The sequence below is a fragment of the Marmota marmota genome, unplaced genomic scaffold (assembly GCF_001458135.2).
Source record: "Marmota marmota marmota unplaced genomic scaffold, marMar, whole genome shotgun sequence".
Taxonomy (NCBI): Eukaryota; Metazoa; Chordata; class Mammalia; order Rodentia; family Sciuridae; genus Marmota; species Marmota marmota.
The window spans coordinates 1,249,313-1,269,666 of NW_025999944.1; the positions used below are offsets into that span (position 1 = coordinate 1,249,313).

General features: G+C 47.7%; 1 protein-coding gene across 4 annotated transcripts in view; it reads right to left on the reverse strand.

The window, feature by feature from the left end:
- Nucleotides 1–260: 260 nt before the first annotated feature.
- Msra (methionine sulfoxide reductase A) overlaps nt 261–20,354 on the reverse strand; it is a 306,864-nt gene continuing 286,770 nt past the window's right edge. For 3 of the 4 annotated variants that reach the window (XM_048801500.1, XM_015499419.2, XM_048801499.1), the window contains exon 5: nt 7,503–8,286. In XM_048801500.1, the coding sequence (XP_048657457.1) occupies nt 8,122–8,286 (165 nt within the window). In that variant the 3' untranslated portion in view covers nt 7,503–8,121. Of the gene's footprint in view, nt 690–7,502; nt 8,287–20,354 lie in introns of those variants that run through there. The other variant, XM_048801501.1, reaches the window with a different exon arrangement.

The window sequence follows — 20,354 nt, forward strand, 5'->3', positions numbered from 1 at the left end:
GATGCCTTCCTGTCTCCCAGCTACGAGCGCTGAGGTCCTGGAGTGGCAGGAAACTCCCTGAGTCCCTGTGGTTCTGGGGACAGGGACCACCCTCAGACGCCACGGAAAGCAGGCTGGGGGACTGGAGGGGGAGTGAGGACACAGGAAGATACCGCCGGAGGGACTGTGTCAATTCACCACCACTCTCTGACCCAGTTTAGGACAGTCAGCCCAGTGGCATCTGCTGCAAGAGAAAGAAACGTGACACATAAACACAAATTGGGGAGGAGAGCAGAGCTATTTGGGACGGCAGACAGATAAGGAAATAGAGAGTCCTCCCTGTGGGCTTTCGCCCGTTTCTTTTTCCACTTTTCTGTTTGAGCTATGCCCTAATTCTTTCTTGTCACAAGCCCGCTAGGGTCTGTGAGCACAAGATGACAAAGACGCAATCCAATTCCATTAATTCCATCTGGGACGGAGGCCTAAGGGCGGGCCCTGGGCCTGGGCCTTCACACAGGCCTCGATGCCGAGCCGAGTGGTTCTGCGCAGCATGAAGAACGAGCCTCCCAAGGACGTCCGGCTCGTCTCAGCCCGCAGCACTCCAGGCGCCCTCTGGGCTGGGGTACGGAGACTGATGGTCCTGAAACCAGGGAGCAAGGACAGTTATCCTAATCAAGGCCCAGACAGATGGGACCAAACCAGCCAGTCTCCTAAAAAGGGAGAGAAAGAGATTGAGGAGCAGGTCAGTCTATGTCTGGTAAAATTTGCTCTAAAAATTAGCACATTTCCGGACTTAGCATGTGCCTGATCACCCTGGGCTGAGGACTTCCCAGCTGCTGTCACTGACAGCCACCCTGGATGTACCATTACCATCACCCACATGTAGGACCACACGGCAGAACGGGTTTAGGTCCCCAGCACCTCCCCAGCTCTCCCAAGCTCTCCCAGGATCCCATGGCTGAAGTCTGGAGATTTTAGTTCCCCGACTCTGGGCCGTGAGTGTCAGGTGGTCCTTACCTGTGGTCTCCTGTGATTGAGGGCCTCAAAGTCTTGCTGCCTTGATTTCTTCCTGTGGGAAAGCAGGATGAGGCAGCCCCACGCTCTTTCCCAGTCTTGTTCATGCTGTGACCCTAATGCCACCCCTTCTCTGTGCCTTGGTTTCCATTACTCAGGGCCTTCTCGTTTGCCTAATATCTAAACTTGAGAGAGGGGTGTCCATCCCGCAAAGCTTCCACACGGGGCTCCCCTGCAAGGCAGTTAGCACCGAATCCCTTTTAGAGGCCAGGAAACTTGGGCTTAGAGACTCGCGAACCTGCCCTGGGTGTGCCAGCCTCAAACACCTGCTCCACGCTCTACTCCACTGGGCAGGGCCTCTTGACTGCTTTCGTCCCTTGGGCCACCGCTCATCCTCTTTCTCTTGCCACCATTGTGAGCCAAACCCAGGGCTCAGGCTTTACTCTTGGCTCAATTTCCGGAAAATCAGGTTCTTCACCTGCTGAGAGAAGCTGTCTTCACCATGATGTTCTCCCTGGCCACCTGCATTACAGTTCTACAGGCCCCTCAGCCACACAGCCACACATTCCCGAGTCCACTGCCGTGAAGATACACATATGATCAGATCTTAAAACATATTTTGCCTTTTATCTTCAAATAACAAAATAAATTTAAATGTTTTTGTGAGTTCCCTGAGAGTAGTGTCAGAGTGCTATGGCTATTCCACCCAGTGGGCAGGAGGGACTGCCCACCTGATTCTTCCACAGCCTCAGAATGGAGACAGAATCAAGGATCCAAAGGGTTGGAGGGGCAAGCTTCAGACTGCCCACAGGGCTCGGAAAGGCTTCTCCTTCCACCAACCAGAACAGCAACCTGATCCCCAGGGCTTGGGCAGAGTGCTCCTAGGAGGTTAAGTACCAGTCCTAGAGATGGAACTCTGTGCTGGCCCACCTCAGAAAGCTGGAAGGATTGAGTCAACCCTGGAAAGACCAAATGATTTCCAAGGAACAGTTAACTATATTGCAGAACAAATCTCAGGAAAACTCATAGGAAGGCAAAAACATCTAGCACCCCAAAGATAAAAATTAACAATGTCTTACATGTCTAATCAAAACTTACCAGAAACACAAAGAAGTGATTCCATAAGGCCCATAATGAAAAAAATCAGTCAATCAAAGAGACCCAGAAGTGACACTGATGACAGAATTAGTAGACAAGGACATTTAAACAATTATTGTAAATGCACTGAATATGTTCAAGAAACCAGAGGAAAGATTGAACATGTCAGTAGATTCACAGAAGATGTATCAAAGCCTCCAAGCAAACACCAAGAGGTGGAAAAAAAAGAGAGATGAAAATCACAACATCCAAGATGAAATAGCTTTGGATGGGTTAATGGCAGATTGAACATTGCGAAAGAAAAGACTGGAAGACTTGAAAACATAGAAATAGAACTACTGAAACTATCTAAAATAAATCTTGGAGATTTAAAAAAGGCTGAAAAAATGATCAGAATATAAATGGGACATTTATTGGGGGTCCCCAAAGAAAGGGAGAGGATTAAAAAATAATTGAAGATTAATGGCAGAAAGCTTCAGAGCCTGATGAAAACTATAAGCAGATTTAAGAAGCTTAACAAAATCCAAGCCCAAGAAACCCAAAGAACACCCCATCAAGGCACATCAGAGCTGTATTAGTTTCTGAGGGCTGCTGTAACAAACTACCATGAACTGGGAGCTCACAATAACAGAAATTTATTATCTTGGAATTTAGGAGGCCACAAGTCCAAAACCAGGATGTTGCCAGGGCTGTGTTCTCTCTAAAGTCACCAAGGAAAAAATCCTTCCATGCCTCTTCACAGACTCTGGTGGTCGCCAACAACCCTTGGTGTTCCCTGGTGTGAAGCTACACACTCCTCTCTCTCTCCCACCTTCATGTGGTCTTATTTCTGTGTGTCTCTGTCTTCACATGACGTTCTCATGCGTGTACATGGGTGTATGTGTCCAAATTTCTCTCATTTCCTAAAGGCGCTAGTCATGGATCAGGACTTACCCTAACCCAGTGTAACAGCTTGATGTGATTGCCCCTGCAAAGACCCAATTTCCAAATAAGGCCACGTTCACAGGTACCAGAGGCTAGAACTTGGATGTATTATTTTGTGACAATACGATTACTTAAAACTGTTAAGAGAAAATCATAAAAGCAGCCAGAAGGGTGAAAAATATATTCCTTGTGTACAAAGGAATAAAGATAAGGATAACAGCAGATTTTCCACTGGACACTATGGAAGCTTCGCCCCCCAAGACATTGGAACAACATCTCCAAATTACTGAAAGAAAAAAGACAGAGTTGGAATTTTATATCCAACAAAAACATGTTTGATAAACTAAGGTGGGATAAAGACTTTCTGAGAGGTACCAAAGCAGAAAGAATCCATCACTAGAAAAACTACCACAGGAAACGCATCCTCCAAATGGAAGGAGCGTGATGCAGATGGAAATGCAAATCATCAAAGGAAGGAAGAACACTAGAAATGTCAGCTCTCTGGGTATATATAAGATTATTCTCTTATTATTTAAATGTAAAATAGTAAATTATAAAATGACTATTAAAAGCAAAAATAATAACAATTATAATGTGGAGTTTGTATTGAGGATAGAATCAAATGTATGATAAAAACAGCAGAATGACCAGGAGGAGAGAGATGGAATACACTATTTTCAGGAACTCACGGTACACGGTAAGTGAGGTGATGTCGATTGAAGTAGATAATAAGTTAAAGATGTAGCTGATAAACCTGAAAGTAACCACGAAAATAACACAGCAAAGAGGTATTATATAAACCTGTGTAGAAGAGAATCATGAAATACATCATTACCCTAGAAGAAGAGAGGAAAACCCAGAGAGTGAACAGAGACTGAGGAGGACAAGAAGAAAACAAAGAGCCATGGGAAGGTTCCAACAGCCTCCACCACCCAGTTAAGGTCAGGCACCGTCAGATTAGCTGCAAAGGCACAGCTCAACCACGTGCTGCCTACAAACTCACTTCAAATGTCAAGACAAGAGCTGGTTAAACGTTAAAAGACGGAAAATCATATATTTTGTAAGCACTAACCTAAAGAAAGCTGGAGTGCTGTATCAATATAAGAGAGGACTTCAGAACAAAGAATATTACTAGGGATGAAGAGGGTCATTTCATAACAGTTCCGTTCATGAAGAGGACATGAAATCTTAAACATTTATGTACCTGGTGACAGAATTTCCAAATACATGCAGCAACAACTAAAAAAAACTATTATGAAGTAGACAATCCACAATTATAGTTGGAGAATTCAACATCTCTCTTCATAATTGATAAAGCGGACAGGGCATCAGTGAGGGCAGAAGGGTCGTGAATAACACCACTCACCAACTGGACTTGATTGGCACCTAGAGAACACTCTCCCTGACAACAGCACAAGGCGCATTTGTCTCAAGTACACACAAAACACTGACCCAAAGGGACTGTATTCTGGCCCGTGGAAAATGTCTCAGTAAATTAAAAAACTTCCAAGACATGTCTTTGATAAGGATGGAATTACATTCAAAACTGCTAACAGATCTCTGGAAAAATCTCCAAATATTTGGAAACTAAACAACAAATTCTTAACAACTCAGAAGTCAAAAGAACTCAAAGAGAAAAATTAAAAATATTTCCAACCAAGTGGAAATGAAAACACCAACATATCAAAACTTGCAGGATGCCACCAAGGCAATAAAGGGACAGGGATAGTGACAAACACCTGCGAGAGCTGGGACAGTAAGACTGGGGTGTGGGGAAGGCGCGGAGTCGGAGATGAGGAAGGAAAGCGTCTCTGCAGGTTACTGTGTTACTTACGTAGAAACTTTCATCAACCCATAAAGAAGAGGCTAGAATTAAGTGAGTTTAGCATGAAGGCACTCTACCAGGTCAACATACAAAACCAACTGTACTTGTATAAGCTAGCGATGAACAAGTAGAGATTGAAGTTCAAAAACAATATGACCATTACATTAAAATACGAAATACTTAGGGATATACTTAATAAAAGATATGCAATACCTGGACATTGAAAACTGCAAAGTTTATTAAGGGAAATAAAATACATTTACTTAATTAAATTTACTTAATCGTGCTCATAGATTGGAAGATACAACACGACTAAACTATAAATTCTGTTTTAATAGGTCTTATTATTACCTTGGTACATAAGGCCAACAGAGCAGGAGATGACTGCCATTGAAAAGACAGTTTGTTACCCACAGGTCCAGAGGAGGGGGTGTGCCATCCATGGGGCCACCAGAAAGCACTGGGGTCCATCAGGAGGCAGAAGGAGAAGGGGGCACTGTGGACAAGAGCTTTTCTCGTAGCTGGGCGTGGTGGTACATACCTGTAATTCAGTGGCTCAGGAGGCTAAGGCAGGAGGATTGCAAGTTCAAAGCCAGCCTCAGCAACTTAGCATAGCTTGAGCAACTTAACAAGACCCCATCTTTAAATAAAATATTAAAAGGGCTGGGGATGTGGCTCAGTGGTTAAGTGTCCTGAGTTCAATCCTCAATAACAACAACAATAACAAAAAAGAAAACAAACCTATCTTGCAGTTTCTGCAGGAAGGATTGAGTGAGTTGGGATAAGTAGGCTAAGCAGCTTTAGATTGTCTAGTGTGAATAATTTCAGTGGGCTCTGGGGCTCAGGGCTGGCCCAGGGTGATGAGGTCAGGTAGACAGTAGCCAAGAGCGTGAGAGCCCAGGGGAGTGGGTGGCTGGGATGTGAGCTCTGGGCTAGTTTGTTTTTCTTTGGAAACACCCTCAGGAGAAGGACTCCTCCAAGGAGCAGTGGGGTGAGGGGTCAAGGCACGGAGATGCAGGTGGGTGACTGGGTTGTCCAGAACCAGGTGTGTCCAGCACATGCATGTTGGGTAGGTGTTAAAGTGGCAAGTTCACGGAAGCTGGGACTTGGCGGACACAGAGATGCAGTCTGGGAGTGGTGAGACACCTTCCGTCCTGTGATTCAGACTCCCTGGGCTGTGTGAGACAGACTTGGAACAAGACCCATCTCCCACCCTACTCTGACCAGTGGGCCCTGGTGACATGGCGGTTTCCCAAGACTAGCATCAGCTTAGAGAATCCACAACAATTCTGAGAAGGCCTGGACAGGTTCATTTCTGGAATCATTTTATAGAAGATCCCAGTTCCTTCTGCAAAATGCTGAGGAAAGATTCCCTGAATCTTGAATGTTTTGAGGTCCTTGCTCAAAGGACCTGACCTCCTTATTACGTACTTTCTTGCTTTGTTCTGATCATGGTCATTGGTCTGCGGTCTGCTGCAGACTTCCATGGAACACATGCCTACATTGCCCTGGGACAGCAACTTCCTCCAAGGCCAGTCTCAGCTGCAATGTTCCAAGTTCTTTTGTTCCTCCTGTGACCAGACCCAGGATGCCTTAGGGCCCTGCACTCAATGCTCAGACTCCCTCTGGCTCTCCATTCCCTCCCTAAATGATCTCTACGGGCTCCCTGGCTTCACATGCCATTTCTAGGCTGATGACACTGAGATTTCTCGTTTTCAGATTCCTTCCAGGTTCTAGACCCGAATCACAAGCTTCCTTCCTCCCCGTCTCCACGAGGATGCCAGGAAGTGCTTCAACTTGCGTGGCCTAAGCTGAGTGATTCATCGACTCCTCCTCACCCCACACCTGCTCTTCCACAACAGCACCACCCCCAATTCCATCACCTGAAGAAGTGCTTCAATCTCTACAGCAGCTACTCGAATCAATGAAGAGCCCGAGCCCGCGCCCTGAGAAGGTCCTCTAGGTCCAGGCGCCGCTGAGCTCTCGTTGGGACCCTCCTCCTGCACATCACCTGAGCCCACTGACCTTTCTTTCTTCAATCCTCCCTGGCCTGGGCCATTTGTACCCCCAGGCCCTTCTGTTTGGAAAGCTTTTCCTCCAAGCAGCTAAAGTGTGCACAGAAGAGGGTGCTGACAGTCACCGCTAGTCTGCCCCGTGAGTGCTCTTGGCCAGCTGCTGCCTGCAGACCACCACAGGGCTCGGGACATTCTGCTCCCCAGCTCACTGCCCAGCAGAGACGGCCCTGAACCAACACCCAGGCCCAGCTCCCGACTCATTCCTCTCGTCTTCATGACTTCGCTCAGGACCTGAAATCCACTTACTGATCCACTTGTTTACATGTTCACAGCCTGTGGCCCCAACTCCTTGTCCAGACAGAAGGTTCTGCAAGGCGGGGACTGAGGTGTCTGCTCTCCAGCTCTAGTATCCCTGGCGTGATGGATGTGACAGGCACCTGAGAAGCAGCTATTACTACTGCAGTTGCAAGGAGCTGGAGGTGGGCACGTTTTCCAAAAATTTCAATCATAATATTTTCCATTTGGGGGAAAATGATTATGAGGCGTCTTATCTCAGAGCTCTCTTACAGCTTGTTAATCCATTTCGAAGTGCTTACAAATATCCTCCTAAACAGGGGAAAGATGGACGAGGCACAGGGCAGTTGGTATCGGTGAACTTGTAGATTTTTATTAGAACAGGCGTTTCTCATAGCTGTAAGCAAAGCATTAAGCTCATCAAGCTAACGCACATCTTTCTCTGCACAAAGACAGCTGAGGAGTGAGAGAAGGCCTCCTGTACATGTCTTGGTTCTGCAGAGGAAAGCATTTCAGGAGTGAGCTATTGAGGCTGTAAATGTTTGCAAACTGTAAGGCACTGGGGGACAGGAGGGCGTGTGAGGAGTCACAGACACAGATCAAGGATTCCCAGCTCCCTGAGCCCTGTCCAGCTATCTCCCAGCTTCACCCCTTGTCTCCCATGGCAGGTGCTCAGAAAGGGTGGACACAGGGTCTGAGGGTGTTCATCATCTCCACTGAGATCCCAAACGACCCAGAAAATCTCACAGATAACTTACTTCCACCCTAACTTCCTGGACAAATTATGTTTTATCAACTTGCCATTTCACATCCTGTGAATTAAACCTTAATTAAAAACTGGATTGGGGTACAATGCTTTTGCACTACGCTACGTGCACTTCAGAAAGCCACTAATGTGAATCACAGAGGCATGACTCCATTCAGTGAAGGGATTTCTGTTGGAACCCCTGGGATCCACCAGGAAGGGAGAAATCACTTGTTAATACCCAATGGACAGGAAACGCCGGTGCCCCCAAGGCCACAGTAGCCATTCGGGTTCTTGCTTAGGTACTGCTGGTGGTAGTCTTCCGCATAGTAGAAAGTCTGTCCCTCCCGGATGTCAGTGGTGATCTGGTTGAAGCCATGCTTTGAAAGAACCTGTGGGGGAGAGAGAGAGAGAGAGAGAGAGAGAGAGAGAGAGAGAGAGAGAGAGAGAGAGNCTAATGGCTGGTGGGGGAAAGAGAGAGAGAGAGAGAGAGAGAGAGAGAGAGAGAGAGAGAGAGAGACCTCAGGACAATGCGGGGCACTGGGCATCCTGGAAGAGGAGGGCTGAGGTGCGGCAGGAAGTGGCTGGGGGCGAGGTCATGCTCTGGCAGGGCCGTTCCCAGATGGATGATTCTGGGTGGACACGTACCCTGTTCTACCTCAGTGGACTGGAATTTGAAATCAGGTGGAAATTAGGTTTTTTGACTTTGGGATTTATGCTCTACCCCTGCCCCATTGCTGCCCCTCTGCTCTCAGCCCAGGGACAGGCTCCACACACCCTCAGACAGTGGCACAGAATGTCTCCACTCTGCAGTTCCCGGGAGCAGGATCCCTGCTCAGGTGCCCTGGGCGCCCAGTACCTGTGGGGTCTGTTCTCTGAGCTCCAGGCCAGGAGGGCAGGGGAGTCAGATCAGGGGAGGACATGGCCCGAGGGCCTGTGTCAGCCATTGCTGCCCTCTGTGACCCAGTTTAAGTCTCAGTGGCATCTGCTACTAGGGAAGGAAACCTGTCACTACAGTTGAGGGGAAAGAACAGAGTTATTTGGGGCAGGAGACGGATTAGGAAACACTCCTCACAGACTCCAGCCTTATTTTTCCTTTTGGATTTCAGCTGCGCCCTGATTCTTCCTGGTTGCAGGGGGTGTCTGAGCATAAGGCTTCAGAGACTCAACCCCAGGTACTGACTCCATTGGCACAGAGCTGCCAAGTCAAGCTAGGGACCTGTGCTTTCACGAGGCGCTGACCATCTGAGTTGAAATCCTCAAACCCGCCTGCACAGGGAACCCAATGTCGGTAGGCACCATGTCGGGAGGCTTCAGGCTTCTCCTGAGAACCCAGCCTTTCTCCAGAATCTCCGCTCAGCCCTCTGAGCCGGAATGAGGCAGACTCATGATCCCACAGCCACGCAGGCCATTTAGTAGCACGGAACAGGTCCTTGCCAAGGCTGGCTATTGGACCAGACAGTCCAGAAACATCCAGTGTTCTTGCAGGGGCTAGAGATGAGAATAAGGAGCAGTCTAATGTCAGTTTTTACTACTTATTTTTTTTTGGTAAACTAGCCATTATTGAGGGTTTCCCAGATGCGGTGCCCTGTGCAAAGAATTCACACATGTTAATTTTAGCTTCACAACAGCCCTAGGAATGAAGTCCTATTATTGCCTCCTGTATTTAACAGTGCATGTCAGATATTGTGCCTTGAATCCTTGACGCCCTCAGTGTGGACTGGGACTGCAGAGGTGGAGCTTGGGGACCACATTTCTCCAATTCTACCTATAGCAATGGCCCACTTTTGATTCCACCAGTTAGAGGAACCCACATGGAATCTCCTCAACACGAGGAGAGACCATTACTTACTTGCAAAGTGCCACAGTGAGGATGGTGACGGCTATGTGTGGAGCACACACCTGCGACTCTGCCAGCTCTCCTGCTTCCCTCCATTCCCAGGCTGCAGGCCATTCAAGTCATTGGGCAATGAGTTCTGGAGATTTCTGTAAACTCTTGGCATCTTGAAATCTAAAGATGTTTTTCTGGACCTTCACTTGCAATGTTTCTGTAAACACCAAATCCCCTATACCAAATCCATCCTGCTTGAACTAACTGAACGTTTTCTGTTTCCATGACTGAATCCTGGCTAATGGCATTTGGTGCCAGATTGTTTTCAGGAAACAGAACCCCAGGAGGATGAGACCTGAGAGTGGTGGACTGGCAGGTTAGATCCGTAGTCAGGAGTGACCTCCCTGTGAGTGGTAACCAGCACAGGCCCCCACAGTGGCCACTAATAGTTGCCTGTGAAGGAAAGCCTTTCGGACTCGGTGGCTGTGTGAATGGAATTTTCTGGGGAATATGACGGGCAGGAGAACTGTGGGGAGTGTTTGCTGCATCAGGCAGCAGAGAGCTTGAAAAGAAAAAGCCAAGTTCAGGACTCAACATGGGTGGCCCAAGGCGGGTAAAGAGAAGAAGAGAACTCCTATGATGGGTTTAAAATAATCTCTCTGCAGCTGTAACCAGATACCAATAAAAGATTCCATCTTAAGGACTCAAGGTTTCTGGCAAGTGGAGTTCTCCTGGGGTCTTCAGACCAGAAGTGAGGGTGCTGGTTCCCCTGCAGCTGGCTGACTCGCCTGGTTCACCTCCTGCCCTGTGCTGTCACACACCGGACCCGTTCTGAAGGGTCCTCCGACCGCCCCTTCCTGGTCTCCACCCTCAGCGCCGACCCGCCCAGGTGGGCCCAGGTGTCTGGCCGCAGCCCCCAGGGATCTACTCAGGCTGAGGCCTCTGGGCCGGCTGCTCTTCCAGGACCTCGGGGCAGGCAGGACCCAGGGCGGCGGCCCGGCCAGGCCTCAGGGCTCGGAAGTCCCCACCGGTGCTGGCGGGATGCAGGGAGGCCCGCACCCGCGGCTGCAGTTCCAGCGCACGGCCGCAGGGTGGCAGGCGCTGCGCTCGGATCCCGGAGCCGCCCCAAGCCAGGAGCGGCCAGGGAGGACCTGTCCGCCAGGCAGCCCGGGTGGGCCCTGCCGCACCCCTGCTCCGCCTCTCCCAGGACTCTTCCCCACCCCTTTCTCCCTCTTACCCCAAAACAATGGTCTGCAGGCTTTTGCTTTCCATGGATCTTTTGGGCTGTCAACACACGGGAACGCGACAAGCACACCCACAACACTTAGGTGCCTCCTGGCTCTTGGTATCTAGAGCCTCGGGTTGAGATGCTGCTCCTCTAAAGAACGGCCGAAGCACTCGGCAGGAGACTCGCTCCCACCCGGGCTCTGCTGGTTCCTATTCCCCACCTCAGCTGATCCCACAGACACCTTAAGAGGGCGGAACTCGAACCCAGAACTCCCCCAACAGCAAGAGAGCGGACTGTCTCCCACCCCCTCCCAGGGCTACTAGCCTTCCAAACACTGGATTCCCCAAGACTTCCCAAACATCTCCTGAGCCCAGCAGAGGCCAGAAGACCAGCTAGAGCCGCAGGAGGGCAGAGTTGACAGGAAAGGTGCTGGGCTCAGGGGTTTGCAGGGCCCTGGCATGGCCCCTGGCGTGGCGGATGCCAGATGCAGGCTCCTTTTCTTTCATTTTCCCATTTCATTGTGCTAGCAATCCTGTGGGGCAGGGTCACTCTTCTGACTCTACCCAGGAAGAAACAAAAGCAGTTAAGAACCTTGGTCAAGTTCACGTGCTAAGAGTCAGTGGTGGGTTGGGATAAGGATCCAGGCTGTGGGGCTCTGGATTCCATGCTCCTTCTCACACACAGGCCATCCTTAAAATGGGGCTGGGAGGGGAGTAATGAGCATGCCAGAGGGGAGATGGTGGATTTGAATCCACAGCAAAGTTGTGCTGGAATACTGTGGAGTGGGCACTGGGAGCAAGGCCAGGGTGCTGGCTCTGAGACGTCCATGTGCCACATGCATGTGTGTGGGACAGAGGGCATGTACATGCATACCGCACACGAGTGCACCACGGGCACGTGCATCAGTGCTCATGAGGATGTGCGTGAAACACACTCAACCTCACCGTGGCCTGACTACACATACCTTTCACTTTTCAGAAGTGAAATCATGTATCAGGATGAAGAAATTTGAACACACATTAGTGGTGCTTAACACCTAGGTGTTTGACACACAACTAAACCAGTCAGGGTCACTCCAGGTGAACTGGGCTGGCACAAAATAATCACACAAAGACAGAGACATACCTTTTTCTTGGGGTTCTGTGACAGCTCCTCTGACCCAGGTCCCACAGAGGAGGCAAGGTGGGTGAGAAAGAGGAGGGAGCACGCCTTGAACCCAGTTTTATTGGGGAGAAGCCATTCAAATGAGGCAAGGGGTAGGATTACAAAGGAACAGTTGTAACTCAACCCCACGAGGTGACGCCTACTCCTGGAGCCACGCCTCATTACCCGAGTGGAGGTAAAGCCCAAGTTATTGTGGGTCACAATAATTGTTCAGTATCTCTTGCTCAGGACTTAAGGGAGTGTCCAGAGCGGCTCCGACACCTGGGGAGAATCCAGTGAACACTGCGCATGCTCCTCTCATAGGAAGGTCACAATCAAACATTTGCTTATCATTTCAAAGGACTCTGTGAACCTCTGGAGTCCTCCACAGTCCAGGATCCAGAGCCTTAGACAGGGCTGCCAAGTCCGAAGACATCATGGCCACTGCCCATTCCCCAGCAGCCACCACTCCCAGGGCATATCCCATCAGCAGTGACCACCTTCAAGGCAGATGACCCTGATCACAGTTAGAAGGCCCTTTAGCAAGGAGAGGTGGCTGTGCTTGCTACAGGGAAAGACGCCGGGAAAGAAAGAACAGTTCACACCTTTGCAGACTATTTTTGAAAGCCTCATGAAGTCTAATTCAAGCAAATCCCATCTCCTTTACCCACCCAAAGAATTCAGGCTCAAGTGTTAGGTTTATGTGTTATTATTTGTAAAATATATCTGTATATTTCACTTTATTTTGTGATAATTTTTAGAGCACTCCAATTGTTAGAAGTTATTTTCCTAGAAGTTTAATTTATGATAATGAGCCCATAAGAAACTGGGGTTTGATTCAAAGAGTTCAGTCTGAAACCGTCTGGGAGCCAGCCAGCTCTGTTTTACAGGACAGGACACAGGGACGCAGAGCCACTCCACAGTCAGCCCCTCGTGCCAGCAGGGAGCTCCTACCTGGCACGTCTTGTTGGCTTCTACCTTGCCCTTCTGAACTGAGACACCACCTTAGTACCTTTAGGTCTGATCCTACCAAATTTCACGCTGCACCTCTGCCCAGAGCACACACCAACATGGCGCCACATGTTACAAACGCCCCATGGAGGCTTAGTAAGCTCAGCCGGTATCAATGCCTAGTCAGCAGTGTTGCTCCATGACACTTCCGGCTGGCCAGATGGCCATCCATCAAAATTTCTGTGACAGGATATGAAATGTCTGGCATGACTTTTAAATAAAACCACTAGAAAGGAAAACGCCATCCATTCGGAGCTGAGCAGAGGCTTCTGCTGTCTGGTTTGGTGTGGCGCGGGCAGGAGCAGCCTCCAGCCTGGATCACTGCCCACAGTGGCCCAGCCAGTCACAGGAGATGGACGAGTCACTCGTCAGCAACACCAGGTGGACTCTAGACACACAGCTCCTGGCTCTGGAAGAGTGGAATTGCCCCCGGGATCACTTATCCTTGGCTGAAGCAAGGAGGGCAAAGCTCCTCCACCAATGTGACAGTGACAGAGAACGCTTAGCAGGGCTGATGCCCCTGCAAGGCCCAGGCAGAGTGCACTGACCTGTCCCAGCCTTGCCAACTGATGGGAGGGAAAGTAGGGAAGGAGGTGACACATTTAGATCTAATTTGGTCCATTTAAAAGAACTGCTTATGCAAATGATGGCCTCTAGACAGAAGGAGTTGGCTTCTCGGAAGGACTGCAGTGTTCCTGTGCTCTGTCCTTCCCCAGACTGCAGTCCTCTCACACAGTTAATGGCTTTTATTATCTATTCCTCTGTGTCCCCTGCTCGCTGAAGGTAAAGCACAGGGTCTTTCTGAGCCGCCAGCCTATTTCTCTTGGTTTGCAATGCAAAATGACAGAGCTGCTGGCTGAGCTTTGTCTCTGTGGAGGGGCGGAAGGATGGGGCTCAGGATGCCCTCCTAACCAAGAAGGCTCTGAAGCGCCACCCTAGCTCCTTAGCTTAGCTTAGGGTTAGGGTTAGGGTTAGGGTTAGCTTAGCTTAGGGTTAGGGTTAGGGTTAGGGTTAGGGTTAGGGTTTAGGGTTTAGGGTTAGGGTTAGGGTTAGGGTTAGGGTTAGGGTTAGTTAGTGGCAGCAGCTTGCTTGAAATGCAAAATCCGAGTCCCCCTCTAGACCCACTGAGTCTGAATTGGTATTGTAAAAGATCTGCAGGGGGCCTCGTGTGTTACAGTTGGAGACACTCTGCCCTATGGGACAGGTGTGGAAGATTGTGGTGGTGGTCCCCAAATTCTCTCCCCCTCCCCCTTGAGGTCATGTTGCCCATGTGAGTGGCTCTGGCCAACAATGAGTGGAAGTGACCCATGTGGTTTCTGGGCAGAGGCCGTGATGCACCAGGTGAGCTTTTCTCCTTGCCACAGCGAGCGGCAAAGTACCCACTAGTGATGCTCAGTCACCCTGGGCCTAGGAAAGGACAATGACAACCAGGAAGCAGAGCCCCACAGAGACATTTTGTTTCTTCCATTGGTCCTACCCAACACTCCCTATCCCTGTCCCTGAAGAGGACAGACTTCATTGGAGTTGACTGGACTTCCGCGATCCTGAATATCCACTGTGGAAGCAGTGTTCTAGAATGTGGAAAGTGCAAAGAGAGTCCTTTGAGGGGCTGGAGGAAGGCAAGGCTTATCCAGCTGGAAAGATGTCTCTGGAGGAGGTGGGAGTGAACCTGGACTCTCCCGGGGTGGACTTCTGTCATGAAGGGCAAGTTCTGAGCTGAGGGGCTCCACAACCAAGCCTGGGGAGGTCAGGGGGCAGCCTGGCCTAGCTGAGGAGAGCTGGCAGGCCTGGGGGGGCGGGCAAGTTCTGGTACTGCCGAGAATAAGTGAAACGGGGTGGCAGGGCGAGAATTCAGCAGACAGGACAGGAGGGGGCTCCAGGCAACGGGAAGAGGTCTTCAGTGCCCCACCCAGGGTGGACCAGCTGGGTGCTCTTTGTCTTCCATGCCCGTGATCACAGTGGATGAAGGAGCACTTCACGGGACGAGAGGGGCCGCCTGCTCCCAGGCCGAGGTGGCAGGTGTCCAGGGGCTCACCTGCTCGCCTACAGCAAGGTCTGCAAGGCTGCCCGAGCTGCGGTGGGGGCCGGGTAAGGAGGCAGCCACCCGACCACCTTCATCTCTGTCTCCCACACCTTTCAAATGCCAAGCACAGGGGGTGCACGAAGACTTGCCTACCTCGAACCCCACCAGGCTAGCCTGGGCCTGGCTGACCTTGGCCTCAAAAGGAGGAGGACTGGGCTGTGACCTCCTGCACAGGCCAGAGGAACAGGCTCAGGGTGCAGTGGCTGAGACGTGCCACCACCCTCTGGCTCTGGCTTAGGGAGCCGCTCCACCCACAAGATGGTTCACATCAATCACACGTTCAAGGTCTGCTGGTTTCTCTTGATTTGATCCTTCCTTTGAGGTCTGCTGGTTGTGAAGAAGAATTCAAATGACTTTCCCTGCATGGGTTTTACTTTCATGGATTTTAGTTGCAGGAGAAATGGATCTCTCTTCCTCCCTCCTTCCTTCCTTCTCTCTCTCTCTCCCCCCCTCTCCTCTCTGCATGTATCTCTGAGGGGTTATAATCTGCTTTTTCATATCTGCGATCCATTAACAGCAACCTATGTTTTTGTTATACTCTTAGCATTTAGTACACAAAGGAAAGCCACTTTTCACTTTTCAGAAAAGCCAAGGACACCAGGTTTCACCTTGGGGATGCAATGCAGATTTTATTAAAAGGAAAGATCCTTCATCCCAAAAGGTCGAACAGAAGAACGTAAAGCAACACGCTGGCTGCTTAAGTTCAGAATGTTGACTTCAGTAAAGCCCAGGAGCCTTTCTGAATGCCACCATTTCTCATTTATGTGCAAATCCCAGCAACTCAGACGGCTGAAAAGAAGACTGATTCCAATTTGAACAGTATACAGAGTGGCCAATGGTGCTAGAAGGTTTCTCAGGATGTGGGACTTTTGGTGTCAAATTAAGAATAATCTCAGGAGAACTGGGATCCCCCAGGCTGAAGAACCTTTAAAGAAAGTCCCGACCCGTGTGTCACAAGCACTGGGCAGTTTGTTTCACCCATTTGGGCCTCAGCTTCCTCGGCTGTAAAATGAGAAGGTTAAACCAGGAGGCTGTCCTCCTGGGAAACCTCTTTTCCTCTTTGAGCCCAGTCTTCTAGTCTTCCAGAGCATTCTCTAACAGAGTTCCCTTTTCCCCCCTTACAGATAATTATTTTACTGAGATAGAGTTTACATACCATATAGTTCACAACTGAAAATTTCACACTTTTAAAGTTGACAAGGTAATGGTTTTTAGTATTACTTGAGTTTAGATCTTGAATGTTCTCCAAAAGCCCAGGGGATGAAAGCTTGGTCCCCAGTCCATGGTGCTATTGAGAGGTGGCAGAACTTTCAGGGGGTGGGTGGAGCCTAGTGGGAAGAAGTTAGCTGGCTGGGGTGAGCCTGGGAGGGGACACTGGGCCCCAGCCCCTTCCCCTCTCTCTCTTCACTTCCCAGCTGTGCTTCCGTGAGGTGAGCAGGCTCCTCGGCCACACCCCCACAGTGGTGTGCTGCCTCGACACAGGCCCCAAAGCACCAGGCCAACCGAAATCTCTGACACTGAGAGCAGAAATCAACCTTTCCTCTGTATAAGCTGATTCTCTCAGGTATTTTGTCACAGTGACGGAAGCCTGACTAACACAAGCATACTCTCAAGAGTTATAGTGTAACCATCATTGTTTTTTGTTCATTCTTTTTCCTTTCTGTTACTCAGATTGATAATCTCCACTATCTTATCTTCAAGTTTGCTCTTTCTTCCATTTGACAACTCCTATAGGGTAGTTTTCTTTGAGAAAGCCTTTGATAAAATTCAGCACCCATTCATGATAAAAACATTGAAGAAATGAGGGCCGGGAGGAACCTACCCCAACATCATAAAGGCTATAGATGAAAAACCCAAGGACAACCTCATAGTGAATGGGGAAAAACTGAAAGCATTTCCTTTAAAATATGAGACAAGATAAGGATGTCCACTCTCACCACTCTTATTTAATACAGTGCTAGAAATTCCGGCCAAAGCAATTAGGCAAGAGAAGGAAATTAAAGGGATAAAAATAGGAAAGAAAGAAGTTATCACTGTTTGCAGACGATATGATCCCATCTTAGAAGATCCAAAAAATCTCCGCCAAAAAAATGCTAGAGCTAATATAAAAATTCAGGAAAGGGGCTGGTTACAAAATAAACACACAAAAATGCACGGCTTGTAGCAGGGCAGGGGGGCACACTCCTATAATCCCAGTGACTGGGGAGGCTGAGCCAGGAGAATCAAAAGTTTGAGACCAGCCTCAGCAACTTAGTGAGAACCTGTCTCAAAATAAATAAAATATAAAAAGGACTGGGGATGCAGTTAAAAAAAAAATCAACAGATTTCCTCTATATCAACAATGAATCTGCTGAGAAAGAAATCAGAAAAACAATCCCATTCACAATAGCCTCAAAACAAAAACCAAAACCAAACAGAACAAAAAGTAACCCTACAAATAAATCTACCCAGGGAGGTGAACGATATCTACAATGAAAACTAAAAAAAAAATTGAAGAAAGAAACTGAAAAAAAAAAAAAAAAACACAAGAAGACAGAAAGCTCTCCATGCTCAGATAGGCAGAATTAATATTGTTAAAATGACATACTACCAAAAACAATATACAAGTTCAATGCAGTCCCCATCAAGATACCAATGACATTCTTCACAGAACTAGAAAAAATGGCCCTGAAATTCACTGGAAGAGTAAAAGCCCCAAAGAACCTAAGCAATTCTAAGCCCAAAAGGCAGTGCTGATGGCACACAATACCTGACTTCAAATTCGACTGCAGAGTTACAGCAACAAAAACTGTGTGGTCCTGGCCTAAAACAGACATAGACCAAAGGTACAGACTGCAAGACATGGGGACGAACCACACAGACATGGTCATGTGATCCTTGACAAAGGTGCCAGAAACACGCACTGGAGAAAAGATACCCTTTTTAACAAATGTGCTGGGCCAACTGGTTATCCACATGTAGAAGGAGGGGACTAGACCCTTATCCCTCAGCCTGCACAAAAATCAACTCCAAATGCATCAAAGCCTTGGATTAGACCAGAAACTATGCAACACCTAGAAGAAAATGTAGGGTTAACACTTCAGCATGTAGCAATGACTTTCTCAATAGGACCCCTAGGGCTCAGGAAATAATGCCAAGAGTTAATAAATGGATGGCATCAAATTAAAAAGCTTCTGCACAGCAAAGGAGACGATTAGGAATGTGAAGAGAACCTACAGAATGGGAGAAAGTCATCACTAGCTCCTCTTCAGTCAGAGGATTAATAGCTAGAATAAAGAACTGAAAAAATTTAACACCAAAGAAACCCCCCTAAAAACCCAATTAGGTTTGGGGTTGTAGCTAAGTGGTAGGCAAGTGCCACTTGCCTAGCATGTGTGAGGCACTGGGTTCGAGCCTCAGCACCACATAAAAATAAAATTATTGTATCTATTTACAACTAAATTAAAAAAAATAATAATTAATAAATTAATCATTATACAAAGCACATGTGTGAAGACTTGAATTGGGTGTCAACATACCTTATAGACAAACAGAGATATGAAAAATTGTGGTATATATGTGTATTAAAAATTGTAATGCAAAAAAAGTACATGTATAATGGCATAAATTGGTGTGAACATACTTTATATACAGAGATACGAAAAATTATGCTCTATATGTGTAATAAGAATTGTAATGCATTCCACTGTTGTTGTGTATTTAAAAATAATATTAATAAAAACTAAATAAGTGAAAAAAAACCCCAATTAATAAATGGGCAAATAAATTAAACAGATACTTCTCAAAAGAAGAAACACAGGGGCTAGGGTTGTGGCTCAACAGTAGAACGCTCGCCTAGCATGTGTGAGGCTCTGCGTTCGATCCTCAGCACCACATAAAAATAAATAAATAAATAAATAAATAAATAAAATAAAGGTACTGCGTCCAACTACAGTTAAAAAAAATTTTAAAAAGAAGAAATACAAATGGCCAACAAATACATGAAAAAATGTTCAACATCTCTAGCAATTATGGAAATGCAAATCAAAACTACACCGAGACTTCACCTCACACCAGTCAGAACGGCAGTCATCAAGAATGCAAACAAGAAGGAATGCTGGAGAAAAAGGAACATCTTATGCTGTTGGCATAAAAGACTGTTCATACTGTGGGTCTAAAAGTGTTGCTGGGATAGTAAATTAGTACGACCACTCTGGAAATCAACACGGAGGGTCCTCAAAGACTAGGAGTGAACCACTGTATGACCCAGCTCTGCCACTCCTCAGATTTATCCTGAAGAATCATAGTCATGCTACCTTGACACAGGCGTACCTACCCATGTGTAAAGCAGCACAATTCACAATAGTCAAACTATGGAACCAGACTGGGTGTCCACTAGGGGATAAATGAATAGAGAAAATGCGGTTCATATACACAATGCAGTTTTATTCAGCCACAAAAAAAATGAAATTATGTCATTTAAAATTATGTCAGGAAAATGGGTGGAACTTGACACCCTTATGTTAAGCAAAATAAGTCGAACTCAGAAGATCAAGGGTTGTGTGTTTTCTCTCATATGCATAAGCTGGAGAGGAATAAGAAAGGTGGGGACAGATCTCCTGAAAACCAAAGGGAGATCAGAAGAGGAAAGGGGCCAAGGGCTGGAGGTGCGGAGGGAGGGGGAAGTGCTGGGGAGGGAGGGGGGAAGTGCTGGGGAGGGAGGGGGAAGTGCTGGGGAGGGAGGGGGAAGTGCTGGGGAGGGAGGGGGAAGTGCTGGGGAGGGAGGGGGAAGTGCTGGGGAGGGAGGGGGAAGTGCTAGGGAGGGAGGAGTGCTGGGGAGGGATATTGGCCAAATTATATTGTTCGATCATGTGCATATACTCAAATGAAACAAATCCCATCATTTTGTGAAACTATAATGCACCAATAAAAAATGTGGATTTTAAAAAAAGACTGCACCTTTGAATTTCTACTTAGTTCTGTTTAGTTCCAGAATTTTTATTTAGTTCTTTGTCTTATAATTTCTACCTCCTTATTGATATTCTTTATTTAGTGAAATACTGTTTTTATATTTTCTTTAATTCTTCAGATGTGATCTCCTTTTTTTCAGCCTATTTATAACAGCTAACCTAAAGTCTTTGTCTACTAAGTTGTACTTTTGTGGATTTTGTATCTTATTTTCTTG